The sequence below is a fragment of the Cricetulus griseus genome, chromosome 6 (genome assembly GCF_003668045.3).
Source record: "Cricetulus griseus strain 17A/GY chromosome 6, alternate assembly CriGri-PICRH-1.0, whole genome shotgun sequence".
Taxonomy (NCBI): Eukaryota; Metazoa; Chordata; class Mammalia; order Rodentia; family Cricetidae; genus Cricetulus; species Cricetulus griseus.
Window position 1 is genome coordinate 28,995,026 of NC_048599.1, and position 15,754 is coordinate 29,010,779.

Below are 15,754 nucleotides of genomic sequence, written 5' to 3' on the forward strand. Positions count from 1 at the left end.
CACACTCTTAACTGATGAGCCCTCTCTGTGGCCTCAAATCTGATATTTTTTTAAGCAATAAAAAATAGGAAACATCAGGGTGAGGAGCAAGAAAGAAATCCCAGAATTGTGTGACAAATGCTGTCCTAAGGACGGCAAGGTAAAGGACTAAGTAATTGAGAACACTTTCTTCTTGGGCAGATGGAAGGCTTGCCTAGAGCTGTAGCTATGGGTATAAAATGTGTCTGGAATGGTAGCTCCTCTGCTTGGGAGCTGTACTTTTAAGAACATAGCATCTTTGCTATGTTCAGGAAGGGCTGTGGTATACCCTGGTCACATCTCTCTTTTCCTTCTTCTCTACTCTTTAAGGAGGGTTTCTCTAGTTGATTTGGGTCTGTCTGGCTAAATAGAGTGCTGGTAAAGTGAATTAGAATAAGTCAAAGCAGCATGCTGCTGTCTTTTGCTTGGACTGACTAATGGGCAGTCTAGTCTGTGTCCACACAGAGATCTGCTGTGTTGAATCCTGCCAAGGTCTGACTACCACCAGTCTGGAACCCACCCAGCCTTGGCTGCCACTTTTGTGGCATAAATAAAACTTCAACCTGGACAAAAGCAGAGTTTCAGGATGGTCACTCGTAGTCAAAATGGAGTAGCCAATGGTGACACCTGGTGCCCTACCTCTGCAGTTGGGGAACCCACCACAGAACTGGTTTGTGAGAGTCTTATTGAACTGTGCTTCATAAGTGACCCCTCACGATTCTTATCAACCACAACAAACTCATTGGTTTACCAAACGAGACTTGGGTGGAATTTTTTTCTTTGGTCTGTAGTCATTGCTATTTGTTCACATCTGTTTTGGAATATTTGTTTACACAGTGAAGAGGTGTCTTTGCCAAGGTGCCTTCTGATTGGTTTAATAAAGAGCTGAATGGCCAATAGCTAGGCAAGAAGAGGTTAGGTGGGACTTCCACAGGCAGAGAGGACTCTGAGAAGGAGAAAGGTGGAGATGCCAGGAGACAAGGAGAGAAAACATGAGGTACAGGATAGAAGAGAGGTAATGCCATATGCTAGAACATAGATAAACATAAATGGGTTAATTTAAGTTACAAGAGCTAGTTGGATAAGCCTAAGCTAATGGCCAAGAGTTCATAATCAATAAGAAGTCTTCATGTCTTTATTTGGGAGCTGGCTGGTAGTATAGAGGAAGACTGGATACAACATCTTTCTTTTTCCTTTCATCTTGGGACTACAGAAGGCAGGAAGTAATGCTCTCAGATTTCTCAGGCCCTTGGAAGCGGGCTCAGAATTTGGTGTGAGATTCTCTTGGGGACCAGAAGAATAAATGAAGGGAAGCTGAAGTTCTTCTAGGAAGCTGGATCAGATTACTGCCCACCGTTCATACCAATCCACCTAGGACTCATTCACTTGGTTGTTTCATGACTTTTCCTGGGAAGACATGAATAAATGGCAATGACTACAGACCAAAGAAAAGAATTCTACCCAAATCTCGCTTGGTAAACCAATGAGTTTGTTGAGGTTGCGGATAAGCACATGGTGAGAGGTTGCTTACAAAGCAGCTGCACCACTGAAAAGCCCACCCAGAATGGGTGTTGACTTCTGAAGATGCATCCATCTTATAAACTTTGTATCTTTCTGAGCTTCCTGCTCCCTGTAAGTTCTATGAGCTTCCTGTACCTTGTAAACTTTTCTTAGGTTCAATTCAGAGGATAATGCTGAAGAATAAGGCACCCACAGCACTATCAGATCAACACTGGACCCTAGTCCAGAGCTTGCTGTGGACAGTCTAGACTTGGGTTCCCCCAAAGAAGAGCCTGAGACAGGGATTGTGTGAAATTGTTCATTGGGAAAATGGACCCAGATGTTCCCAGGTAGAGAGTAGGGAGAGACTGTCCTTGATCCAAAGTGTGGTGATAGCCTGGGAGGGAGGACTCCTGCTCGTAGATGATTTGAAGAGGGAGGCAGGGTTGCTAGTGGTCGGGCTTCCAGTTCTTATTGTTTGGGTTCAAACCCTGGCTCTGCGCAATTCAGATAGTTATACTGTGTGACTGGAACCTCCAGATTGCTTCAGGAAGACCCATTTCTCTATCTCCAAACCCCATCCCCACAGTCTCCAACAATGGAGAAGAGCCACCAAAAAGCCTAGTTCTGCATTCTTAGCAGCTGGTGGCTCTTACCAGGACTTTGGGAAAAGTCCTGGGGACACTCCTCCCAGGACCCTGGAGATAGTCCTCCCAGGACCTTGGGGACAGACCTACCAGGACCTTGCAGAGACAGAGTAGAGTGCACTGTACATGTCTGTGGCAGAACAGAAAATGTATAATCCACTTCTGTTGTTCTGTGATCCAGGGCTTTTCAGAACTTGCTCATGCTTTTCCCACGTGGCTAGCTAGCAAGGTGGACTCAAAGCCAGGGGAATCCCCAGGAAAAGATATGGAACTGAGGATGTGGGTGGCGGTGGTGGCAGTGGTGGTGGGGCACTAAGAGGAGGGCAGACAAACTGACCAAGGAAAGGGATAAGAACAAGAAAAATAGTTCTTCCACAACTTTTTTGTTTGATTTTTTTTTTTTTTTTTTGGAGACAGGTTTTTTTTACTCTGTAGCTCAGGCGACCTGCTGGTCTCCAATGAGTCGTGATTTTCCTGTCTCAGCATCCCAAGTGCTGGAATTACAGGCATGAGCCAATGTACTGGACTCTATCAACATTTTAACCAGGAGCAGAGAAGCAGATGAGCACCCCACACTGTATCCCACTCCTGTTACATCTGAGGATTTTGTATAGCCAACCAGGCCAGCAGCGGCTCTGAAAAGATGAGGAGGAGTTTCTGTGAACCAGCCCCAAGTGGACAAAGCCCAGCCTGATTCTAGGAAAGCTACAATGAACCTAAACCGGGCACATAGGAGAAACGCTGGACTGGCACGTTTGTGGTTGGCATCAGAGAGGGTCTGGAAACATTCCCTGTTAATAATGAGAGGGAAAAGTTTGATTAGTTAAATCCCAGATAATCCTGGCTGATGAAGGCGGATCTGGACTCCTTAATGGATTTAGGGTTCCAAAGGGGGTGGCAGAGGCAGCAGACATTGGCTCTAGATCTGCACAAGGTGAGAGGAGGCCAAGAGGAGTCCACACCAGGCTGCCAAAGCATCAAGGTGAGGTGCAAACCTCTCAGCCCACGTTTTTATCAGCCTGGAGATAGGGTGGACATACAGTGTGGGTGGGCTCAGGGGCAGAGCCATCTCTAGTGCCCCGTCTCTTAAACTACTGGAGGTGATTTCTTCCACTTTTGAAGACATTTGAGTAAAGCACTTTCCCATCTCCTGCTGTTGTATCTCCATCATTTGGTGCCAGATATTGGACTTGCTGCAGTGGTGGTGCGGTGGCATAGGTTCCTTAGTAGGAAGGGGGCTGAAAACCAATCAGCCCCTGACTTGGCTCCTCTCTCTCTCTCTCTCTCTCTCTCTCTCTCTCTCTCTCTCTCTGGTGTGTGTGTGTGTGTGTGTGTGTGTGTGTTGTGTGTGTGTGTGTGTGTGTGTTGGAGGGGAGTCATGTATGCCAGGGGTGCACTTGAAAGTCGGAGGACAACTTGAGAGAGTAGGTTCTCTCTTCTACTACTAAAGGTGGGCTCAACACCTTTATCCTCTGAGCCATCTTGAAGGCCGCATGAAAGGATTCCTTGATATCACTTTGCCTTGCCATTAAGGCGCCCAGAGTTCCAGCTCTCCTGCCAGAGTCCCTGCAGGCTCCGTTCATTCTGCCATTTGTGAAACAGGCAATATTGGGGTGTCTCTGTTCAGGAATAGCAGGATCCCTAAACCCTCACATCCCTGACCGGGCTCCTTTCTCAGTTACGCTCTGCCTCACTTTCTCCATTTCCCTCCTGTGTTCCACGAGACCATTTGATGAATAACCTCTCATCTGCAAATGGGTTGATTTGGTAAGATCTTTCTCAGCGGGTTAAAAACAGATGTGCTCTGAGCTGTCACCAGAGCCTGAGATCAGGCATTCCTCCCATCTCCTACCTTTCGGCTTTTCTGTATCTCTGGCATCTACTTGGGGTGTGGGGAGTCTGTCATCTCAGTGGCCTTCCGTACACCTCCTAAGGCAGAACCTAGGAGAGGGAGGCCCTAAGACTTGGACCTCTGCGGCAAGGTCGCTGGGGCCTCTTCTACTTGCAGGTGACCATGGCTGAATCACCTACCAAGGCTACAGACTACAAGAGTGGATTCCTGGATATTTTTCTTAACTGTGAGCCCAAATTTGCAAACCAATATGCTGCTAGTTGGCAGGGCTCAGTATCTCTGATGTCTTCCTCTAAATCCAAAGGTGAATTTTGGGCAACATTCCTAGTAGAGATGAAAAGGACTTCTCCCTACAACCACGCTTCCCTCCTGCTAGCAACTCAGGACAATTATCCTGAAGGAAAGTTACTGCTTTGCTAATCCAGGGGAACAGCTTAGAGGGGAGATTTGGGTCTCCCTTTAATAATGGAAAGTTAATACGCAGCCTCTTGTCATTGTCTTTCTTAGAGCCCCTTGTTTAATCCTCTGGCTTAGTGGTGGCGCCCCTCACACAGCGAAGACAGCAAGGGAGACGTGCTGTGGAGGGCTCTGACTCGGTCCCACGCGGAGGAAGTGGCTGCCATGTCCTATAGATCTAGGTCTCCAGGTTGCCGCTAGCTCGCTCGCTGTCTGGGCGATTTTGAGAACCGCAGGAGAGCAGGGTCCCATGAAAGGATGGGCGTCTGGGCGGAGTCTGAGCTAGGAGTGGCTTGCTCACGAGTTTTAATTAGTCCTAATCTCAACAAATATGAAATTCCTACGAGCCAATCAGGTTGTCTTTGGATAATAATAAAACTGGACGGTAATTTGTTAGTCTCAGTGAGGAGTCTCAATAGATGGACCTGTTTATTCCAAGCTCCCCATCCATTTAGGATTGCTGAATCAAATAACCGGTACATTGTTTTAGTAAAACAATATCCATTGCTTGCGTGAAATTAAAATTTCACCAGGCTGCGTGTATTTTTGTTAATCTTGGCCACGCTCTTAGCCCTCATCGTCCACATCTGCCACTCCTCCTCTCTCTTCGCCTTTCGCAGCTCCTGCGATTTTGCGAATTTGTTGCATTCTACTGTTTGGCTGGAGTGAGAGTGGCCGGCCTCGAGTTAAATACAAAATGTCACAGCTTCTTTCGTCCAGGGATTTTCAGCCTGGGCGCTGGAGCTGTAGGGGCTGCCGACGTGGTTTGGGTGGTAGTGAGGGGGGTGTGGTAGGGAACCCGCCCAAGGTATTACGGGAGAGTGGGGCGTGTGCACGGTTTTGGAAGGCCAGGAGTGTTCAGAAGGGAGACCCATCAGGATGTGGAACTTGTGGGTTTCATGGGGGTGGGCAGACAACGCAGCCCTTGTTGCTCACTTTTTCTCTTCTCCCAGAACATGGGGGTGGGGTGGGTAAGGGACAGCTGGAGAGAGAAAAGAGGTGACTGGGGGACCGCAGTTGGGAGGCCAACGACTCAGGGGAGGGGAGCTGGTGGCGTCTGCACCTCTGGTGGGAGCCTGGATGCGTCTGCTCCCTGCTGATTGGCGCCTTCTGGGCGGTGTAGGTGTCACGGACAGCCTCCCCAGCATAAAAAAGCGTCGCCCGAGCTAGCCTCCTTTGCACAGGTAACCAAGAGGGACTCAACCTCCCTCGCCTGGCCTAGAAAGCCTAGAAGCATGACTGGACGGGACGGGCTTTCGGATGGGCGCTCTAGGAGTAGAGCCTTGGCTCCAGGCTGTCCTCCCACCGGCTCTCGCCTTCGAAGCTTCGCCATCAACGACCTGCTGGGCTTGGAAGCGGACTTGCCGACTCCGGCGGGGCCCGGGTTAGGATCCAGCTGTGAAGCTCCAGCGGAGGCCGCGGGCCCCGGGCCGGGGCTCTGCGGTTCCTGCCCGGCACGCGGGGCTCTCCCGCTGGGGCTGGGCCTCCTTTGCGGCTTCGGGGCGCAACCCCCCTCCGCGGCCGCTGCTCGTGCGCGCTGCCTGCTCCTCGCCGATCTGAGGCTTCTGCCGCCCGCAGGACCCGAGCCTGCGGTGGCCCAGACCCCGGTCTGCTCGCCGCCTGAGCTCGGCCGCCAGCAGCGCAGTGAGAGCGTCTCCACGTCGGGTAATTAGCAAAGCTTCCCGACCCCAATGCTCGAAAGGTCCAGAAGCACCTGGGTAATGCTTGGTCGCCCTTTGAGACACTTTAGATCTCGGGAGGTTGGACACGCAAGGGGAGCACAGTCCGGCAGGAGGGTCCGCTGTGCCTCCTGCCATAGCTGGTCTCCAACCCCCAGACTCTCCTCCCAAGCCTTATTCCCCGCCGGCGGTGGGGGAAACCGCCATGGGTTCCTTCCGATGGACCCTGTGTCCAGACCAGCAGGCGCCTTTTTCTCAGCGCTTTGAGAGGCAAGTGGTCAGGAGGCCTGGGGTCTGTCTCTGTCTCGTATATCCTTAAGGTAGAATCAACAGAACTGACGGATAGTTTTAGAGGGCTGGGTGTCAGCGGGAACTCTTGGCCTCTCTCCCCGGGTGCTAAGAAGGGAGTCCTGGGTCTCCAGCCTCTGTCTGTCTTACTATCACCTTCTTCCCAATACCGGCAAGTGAGAGAAGCCATCTGCCTACTCATGTTTTGTTTGGAGTTCACCTATTTTCCTCGGGGCGGGGAGTTTTGGATTGTGGGGAAAGAGAAGGAGCCTAAGATATTCATTCCTCAGTGCAAGAAACTAGGTTGGAGATGTGAGATGGTGGGAGAGAATTATGTAAAAAACCGCCGACCTAGTGAAACCGTCCTGCAGAGCATCGGCTAGGTTGGCAGAGTGGAGTGTGATGAGCAAAGAGGGGCCGATCTCTGGGGCTCTCTACAGAAAACCGACTTTATCGCATACTCCTGGCCTCTCGGGAGGATGAAAGGAAACCCTCTGTTTGTTGTGTCATTAAAATCCAAAGGACCATCTTCATAGAATGGGCTTCTTCTCTGAATATTAACAAAAGAAAAGGTGAAATGCAAGCAAACTTTATTTTGCGAGGGCATTTCCTGCAGAAACAGCATCATGTGACTGGTGAGAAATTCTGTGGCCCCAAGAGAAAAAAGAAACGGTTGGCATCGGTTTAAATACTAGATTGTCAATCCAATATATGCGAATATTATCATTTCTGTGTAATCAGTATGAAACAATTTGGGGATATTAAGTTTTCCAAGCTGACAGAGTGTTTTAAATCTGCCCCAAGTCTTAGTAGCCACTGCTCATGCATTTTCTCACCCCAAGTGTCAATGGCTTCCGGACACTCCATAGAAAAACACAGAATATTATAATTCAAGTATGCCGTTTTGTGGTGATATTGAAATAGAGACAAACTGGTGTCTTTTCATTGCTTTTGTCTTTACCCATTAAAAAAATAATCTGGGACAGTTCTGTTTTTGAATGATGAATCTAACTTTCCTTACCCTGAGATCTTTTGCTATGTTGAATATGGGTAGACAACTGCACAGTTGAATGGTATTGTTTCCAGGGGAAGCTGTATGTCACCAGGACATGTGTGTCATGCATGCACAAGCTTCCTGGGCTGTGCCTCTAGAATGGGTGCATCAGGGCAGGGTGAGTTCTGACAAAGATTCTGAAGTCACAAATCCTGCCTCTCAGAAATGTCCACGTGGACACTGAGGGGAGGTGGGAGGCGACTGGAGCATGGTGGTCTATCTGCTGAGGGACTCGGGTAGGAAAAGACAGTAAGTAGCCAAGGAGCACTGGCTTTAAAGAATGTGAAATTTGCATCCCAGCTTCATCACTGCAACTTGACCTTTTGATCTGGCAGGACAATGATACCAGCTGCTTTATGTTTTACTTTATGAGGAATAATTGAAATAATGCAGACTGTATCTGGAATGTGGGAATTGCTCTCTTTGCTTGTATGTACCACTAAGTACATTCATAACAGATACACACTGTTAACCCTCACATTCAAATATAGCAAAACATATAGCCCAAAATACAGCAAAACCTTTGACATTTTCAGAGAGTTATCTTCTTGTACCAACAGATGGGGACAGTGCATCTGAAGAAAAGAGTGACCTGAAGATGTCCCCTACCCCGGGCAAGAGGAAGAAGCGGAGGCACCGGTATGGGTCCAGGCTTCTGGGCCTGTCTTTCCTCGGGTGGACACAACCCTACTGTCTTTGAGAACAGTGTCTGAGAATGTATAGAGGGCCCAGCATTCTACTGGTGGGTAGTGAGCACTACATAGCCATTTTCAAGATGACCTGTAATTCCCAGGAGGCTACAGGGAAATCTCCACAATTCTAAAGACATGGTTTTGTGGGTTTGTAAATGGGTTTTATCTCTGGCACATTTCATGTGTATTTCTGGCTCTCTACAGGACAGTTTTCACTGCCCATCAACTGGAAGAACTGGAGAAGGCATTTGGTGAGGCTCACTACCCTGACGTGTATGCCCGGGAAATGCTCGCTGTGAAAACAGAGCTCCCCGAAGACCGAATACAGGTGTGGAGTGGTGTCCTTTCTCTTTTCTTTAACCTACCCTCAGATAGTACACAATTTGTGAGCCATCAAGATGGCCTAGTGGGGTAAGGCACCTGCCACCAAAATGATTTACACCTGAGTTGGATCCCTGGTACCCACTTGGGAGGAGAGCACTAATTCTTGTAAATTTTCTCTGGCATCATTATGTGTGCTGTGTCACTCCAACATCTAAACTCATGCACACAAAATTAATGAAAAATGGTGTTTCAAAAAAAAAATCACACAATTTGTATGCTGGACTGGAAAACTGCATGAAGACATATCAGCAAAAATGTTTAGCTCTCGTCTTTAGTTCTTAAAGACATCACCATATGCGTCCAGCCTGAGTAGGTGCCACACGGTGCTGCCAGTGTGTCATAGGGTATCCATCCTGAAAGTTCTCTTGTGCTGGCGGATGTGCTCTGTTGGAAGAGTTGCCAGTGACTTGCTGCCCTAAGCTTCAGGTTATCGTGTATTGTTTAAATTAATGCACTTTTCTTCAGGAGAAATAGCAGCAGTCCATCAGTCTGAGATTTGAAGGGGCCATTGCCCCTGCAGACCTCCTAAACAGAAAAATCAGGAAACACAGGGGGCCGCCCCTTCATAAACACCCTGCAGGAAAGGGTCCTTTTCATTCTTTATTTTTGCTTCCTGGCTTCTTAGAAAATTTCACAGGAAGCGACTCCTGTCTCATCCTCATGATGCTGTGTCCATGCAGGTTTGGGGGGCTGCTTTCAGGCCTGTGGGTGGGGGACAGGCCTTTTGTTTGTAGACCCAGAGTCCTGGAGCGCACGCGTGCCCCTCCAGGCACCCCTTTTCATAGTGTCTCTCCTTGAGCCTCTCGGACTCCCCTCTGCCTCTAACCAGGTCTGGTTCCAGAACCGGAGAGCCAAGTGGCGTAAGCGAGAGAAGCGCTGGGGAGGCAGCAGCGTGATGGCTGAGTATGGACTCTACGGGGCCATGGTGCGCCACTGCATTCCGCTGCCAGATTCTCTGCTCAACTCGGCGGCGGATAGCCTGCAGGGCTCCTGTGCGCCCTGGCTTCTGGGTAAGCCAGGCTAAGAACAAAGCCAGAGAGTTGGGCGGGGACCTTACAGGAGATTTGCAAGAGCAAAGCAGGAGAGGTCTCAGATTTAGGCCCAGTCTGGACTCTAATTTGTCTTTAATTAGCCTTAATTTTCCTTGGAACTGTGGAGGCAGTGTGTGGGATAGTCCTCATAGGCTACTCATATTGGTCAATATGTATTCAAAACTTATAAATAGAGAGACTTGCCTTGTGTTTGATACATACTTTCAAAGTGGTGAATGCTACTAGAGAGTTTAGAAACTATATGGTTTAGAGTGCAAGGTTTATAGGACCACGCAGAGCAGAGACAATCTAGAGCAGTCCCTTCTGTTGGCACCACTGAAGTAATAGGCCAGGTCTTGGGCCTGATTTAACAAACCTGCCCTAGGGTAGTGCCTCACTGGTAGGGCCAAGCCCTTTCTGGTGCTTACCCTTGATGATCTGTTGGGGTTCAGAGTTGAGATTTCAGAGGCTTGAGTCACAAGATGATCACTACCAGAAAATTAGTTAGGTGGGTCATAGTGGGATTTTAGGTTGGGAAAGTCCAGCAAACAGCTTTCTGGCTAGGTGCTGTGCTGAGAACTGAGAACAGCCTGGACTTTGCCTAAGGACCAAAGAGATTAGAGAGAAGTGGGGATGGAGAACCAATGCCCATGTCACAAATAGGGGTACTTGCTGGCATGGGACTTCAGTCATACAAGCAAGTGAGTTTAGTGCTAAACTAGGGTCACTTTGTTATTCAAGCAAATGCAAAGTTACTGTGTGACCCAACAAAGCAATTTTGCAAGAGTGACAGCTGGTGGATAGGGTCTTCTCCACCCCAATGATGGTGGCTCTCCTCTAGGCTCTAGACCAGCACTGACAAAGAAAATTCTAGTGATAGAAATAATAGTGGTAAGAAAGGAATATATTTACTTGCTGAATTTAAAGATATTTTTTTGAGCCTGGTGTGGTGGCACATGCCTTTGATCTGAGTACGTGGGATAGAGGCAGGTGGATCTCTGTGAGTTTGAGGTCAGCCTGTTCTACATAGCAAGATCCAGGACAGTTGGAACTGCACAGACAGACCCTGCCTCAAAACAAAACAAAGCAATTTTTGTTGTTGTTGTTGATTTTATTTTCCAGGGATGCATAAAAAGTCTGCAGGAATGAGGAAACCAGAAAGTGAAGACAAGCTAGGAGGACTCTGGGGTTTTGACCACATCAAGGAGGGTGCTAATAAGGGCCAGGATGGACCTGAAAAAGGCCCAGATAAAACAAGCCTGGACCCCGAGGATAGCTTGGAAGATGTGGCCATTGACTTGTCCAGCTCTTCTAGGCAGGAGACGAAGAAAATGCCCCCGGAGTCCAATGCTCAGGGATGTTCCCATGACCCAGGGCTGCAGGTGCTCCAGCCCCCAAAAGTGGAATCCTCATGAGACCAACAGATCACCCCCTCCAAAAATAGGAAAAATGCATATTTCTCTTGAACAATTTTTGGAGACAAAACTGGTCTAAGACAAACACCTTCAATTTGGTTTTCTTCCTGAAACATCTGGATAAATGGTGATCTAGGGAAAGTTCCATTTAATTCTAGAATGGAGAACATTCGTACAAGCTCTTGAATTAGTCAATTTGGTCTAAAACTTTGTTATTCCTTTGTAGAATTTGAACAGGGAAGATTTGAAGTTCACACATAATTTTAGGGATGGGGTATGATGTAGCTCAGTTGACAGTACACAGGAAAGCCTGGGGCCAGTCCCCAGCACCACATGTAAGATGTGGTATTGTACACCTGTAGTCCCAGTACTCAGTAGGTAGAAATAAGGGATCAGGTGTTCAAGACCATCCCAGTTTTAGGTCAACCTGGGCTATACAAGATCTGAGAGAGACAGATAGATAGATAGATAGATAGATAGATAGATAGACAGACAGACAGATAGATAGATATTATTACCACCTGTATCATTTGAGATGTGATTCAATCATTAAGAGGGCTCTTCACTCCAAGTTAGAACATTTGGTTTGGTTTAATGAGACAGGGTCTTGCCGTGCAGCCCAGGTTGGCTTCAATTTTGGATCTCTTGCCTCAGCCTCTCCAGTACTGGGGTTACAGGTGTGAATATAATTCCTAGGAGAAGTTTCTAAACAGATGAATAAATGAATGAATGAATGCTATGTCACCTTTCCTTGACCTGGCTCTTAGACATTCTCATTTTCATGGTAGGCAGTAATTTTGTATTCTGAGTGTTAAGTGATAGGCCTTGAATATTCAGTGCTTAAACAGCAAAGAAGACCATACTTGCCTCCTCTGAAGTCACCTGAAGACATGTTTAGGCAATTGTTAAATATCTAGAGACTGAAGATCAGACCTGATTTCTTGGTCCTTTTGAATTTATGTTTGGAAGCACTTTAGTGACTTGAATTAATGAATGTTTTCTTTCCTGTATGTCCTTTGCCGTTTATTTATTATTTAAAAATAAATGCATGGTGTGTCTGGCTCAAGGCTATTTGCTGGTTCCCTGATGGGATCTCCCCTCCTGTCTGTTTCTTTGGAAGCATGCACAGCAGGTTGTCTTTCAGGCTCCTGTGGAGCTTACTGTAGGGCAGTGGCCCTGGCTGAGTCACCCTTTGGAGTGCATTGTCTGAAGAAGGGTTGTCTGTTTTGGGCAGCTTCCTCTGCAAATTATGTCAGGAGTCCATCAGCTTGGAGACACACACACACACACACTCACTCACACACACTCACACTCTTACACTCTCACACACTCATACACAGACACACACTCACACTTTCACATACACACATACATGCACTCACACAGAGACACACTCATGCACTCATACACACTGACACACAGAGAGATAGACACACACACACACACACACACACACACACACACACACACACACGCTGTCTCTTCAGATAAAAAAACAGGTTTCTTCCTTTGAGCTATCTTTATCCATGTTAGTTCTATAGTGTTGTAAATATTGAATACTACTGATTCCAGACTATGGAATAAATAAATCTTCTCAGTTTGATTTATTTTGGCTGTTACTGATCCTGGCTGAGTCCTGGGACTGAATCTTAGTGAAACCAGAAGTCCTCCCATCCTTGCTGCCTAGAAATGGCAGCCCTTGCTCTGAGGCCCCTGGGCCACACTCATATGGATTCTTTTATCTCATGAGGACAGTATGGTTGTGTTCACATACGTTTTTCTTTAAAAAACTAATTTATTATTTTTAATTTATGTACATATGTATTTATGTGCATTACACGTGTTCAAGAGTCTACAGAGGTCAGAGAAAGTACTGGATTTCCTGGAATTGGAGTTATAGGCTATTGTGAGCTACTATGGGTGCTGGGAATGGAACCTTGGTCCTCTACAGGAGCAGTAAGCATTCATAAATGCTGAAGCATCTCTCCAGCCCCCTTCACACATCTTTATAATGCAGTTATAATCTTTATAATCCTCGGATTCTTGTCCCCATCCTTCATCTTTAATTTATCAAAAGTTGAGTTTGAGGAAGGGAGTTAGTAACTCTTGTGTATTTCCTCAGCATTGAAACATTCCCTCCTAGAGAAGGAAGGAGGCCTTCCTTTCTATCTAGGAAGCCCAGGAAAATGAGTAGATCCTAGAAGCTCAGAAAGTCACAAATCTCATGCAGCTCCTCCCCAGGGTTATGAAAACTAAATAGTCTTAGGGAAGGGGAGACTGTGCAGGCAGATGGGCCTGCCTGCACAATCCACAGGGCACTCTAGAGATGCAGCTTCTGTGAGCCAGTGCCCATGCCGTGGTGGCTTTTCTTACACACCGCCTTCGAGTCATCCATGGACCTGTAAGTGACCCCCATAAACTCACTGGTTCACTAGGCTAGGTTTGGTGGAACGGTTGCCATGGTCTGTTGTTAGTCCCCTCTCGGGAGAGAATACAAGTTCTTCACATATCTCCAGGAAAAGTGATGACCACCCCTTCCCAAGCAACATGCATGCATTCCACCCGAAAAATATTAGTAAAGTATTACTGCTACTAGAGAATTGATCGCAGTGAAACCTGCATGAGATGATGGTAAAATGTTGCTGAGTGAGAAATTCCTTAGAGGGGAAAAAGATAAAAAATAGAAATAAGGATGTTTAAAGTACAGTGAAAATGAAATAGCATTTGACAACTGGTTCTGCATAGGAACAATGGACAAATTTCTCTGAAATATTGTAAAGAAAAAGGAGATACCAGAATGGTGTGAGAAAAGGGAAAACCGTATGTTTATATACATATGTACATGTATATATGTATAAATATTTCTCTTTTTTCCTTGACATGGGCTTTTGCTATGTTGCCCAAACTATTTTGATTTTCTGGAATAAAGGGATCCTCCTTCTTCAGCCTCCTCAGTAGCTGGACCACAATTATGTGGTCACCCAGCTAAAACTATATTACATATGTAAGAAAACACTATACTCAGTGGGGTGGTATTTGGGAGGCTGGCCCAGAAGATCTCAAGTTCTAAGCCAGCCTGGGCTACAGAGTGAGATCTTGTTTCTTTTTTTCAAGATTGGGTCTCACTATGTAGCCCTGATTGTCCTAGAACTCACTGTGTATATCAGGCTAGCCTCCAGCTCACAGAGATCTACCTGCCTCTGCCTCCCAAATGCTGGGTTAAAGATAAGGCCATGAGATCTTGTTTCAAAAAATAAAATAAAGTCACTATTCACAACTAAAATGATTGACATGTTCACTAATTTGCTATAAAAGTCATCAAAAATAGGCTATGGAGATGGCTCAGTGAGTAAACCCATCTGTAACTAGAGCTGTCAGGGATACAATGCCCTCTTTCTGCCTTTGTGGGCACCAGACATGCACAAAGTACACAGAAATATCTGCAGACAAAATACAAACATAAAACAAAATAATAACAATGAGATTCAAACCCATAATGCTTTTATTAGGAAAAAATCTACAAATGGACTGGGCGTTGGTGGCACACGCCTTTAATCCCAGCACTGGGGAGGCAGAGGCAGGTGGATCTCTGTGAGTTCAAGGCCAGCCCAGAGGGAGTTTCAGCACAGCCTCCAAATCCACAGAGAAACCCTGTCTTGAAAAAACAAAAACAAACAAACAAAAATCTACAAATGGTATATCTTCTGAGAAAATACATATTACTAGCACTGAATTGACAAAAGTGCAAAGTATGTGTGGTACTTTAAATGTTAGTGGTCCCTATAAGCTCATAGGGAGTGGCATTATTAGGAGGTGTGGCTTTGTTGAGTAGTTATTGCCTTGTTGGAGAAAGTGTGTCACTGTGGAGGTAGGCTTTGAGGTCTCATATATGCTCAAGTCATGTCTAGTGTCTCAGACCATTTCTTGTTGCCGGAAAGATGTAATATTCTCAGTTACTTCTACAGCACCACGTCTGCCTGTACTCCACCATGTCCCACCATGATGATAATGGACTGAACTTTAAGTGAGCTACCCCAATTAAATGTTCTCCTTTGTAAGAGTTGCCATGGTCATGGTGCCTCTTTGCAGCAATAGAAACCCTGACTGAGGGTTTCTATTAAACAAGGACTTCACAAAACATTATGCTGTAATACGCCTGTGGATTGATGTCAAAGTCACATGCAAATTCTTGAAAGTCAAATAAAACAATTTTATGGCATAGATTTTGCTCCTGTACACAGCAAAAGTGTTGGATTTCTATCCAAATTCTAGAACACCCAAAAGTTAACACACATACCTCCCAGCTTTATTTTAGCTCCATAAATGGAAATATGAAATTTGCAATGTTTACAATGAAATTCTGTCAATGTTTACAATCCAACAGAATACTAGGCGTGTTCTTGGTCTGCAGAAGGTCTATTCCAGGCATACAAAGGCATTTTAATACTGTTATTCATAACCCAGGAGTGCAAGGGTATTTTAATATTTTGAAGGAAATATACATTTATTAGCATCTTAAACTATACAATAAGGTTATCTTGGTAGGTACTGAAACCACTCAACAGGGAACTGAGGAAATTGCTCAATGGGTAAAATGTTTGCTGTGCAAGCATGAGGATTGTAGTTCAGATTCCCAGAATCAAGGTAAAAGCTGGATAGGCACAGTGGCCTGCCTGTAATCCAGCACCTGGCAGGTAGAAATGGGGGATCCATAGGGCAAGCTGCTTAGCTAGAGTAG

At 46.4% G+C, this 15,754-nt stretch overlaps 1 protein-coding gene across 1 annotated transcript; it reads left to right on the plus strand.

Moving 5' to 3' along the window:
* Positions 1-5,708: 5,708 nt before the first annotated feature.
* Vsx1 (visual system homeobox 1) lies at positions 5,709-11,016 on the plus strand. Its single transcript, XM_027421562.2, has 5 exons — positions 5,709-6,138; positions 8,055-8,133; positions 8,391-8,514; positions 9,400-9,580; positions 10,724-11,016. Exons 1-5 carry the CDS (start codon positions 5,709-5,711, stop codon positions 11,014-11,016), a joined length of 1,107 nt encoding a protein of 368 aa, XP_027277363.1.
* The last annotated feature ends 4,738 nt before the right edge of the window (positions 11,017-15,754 follow it).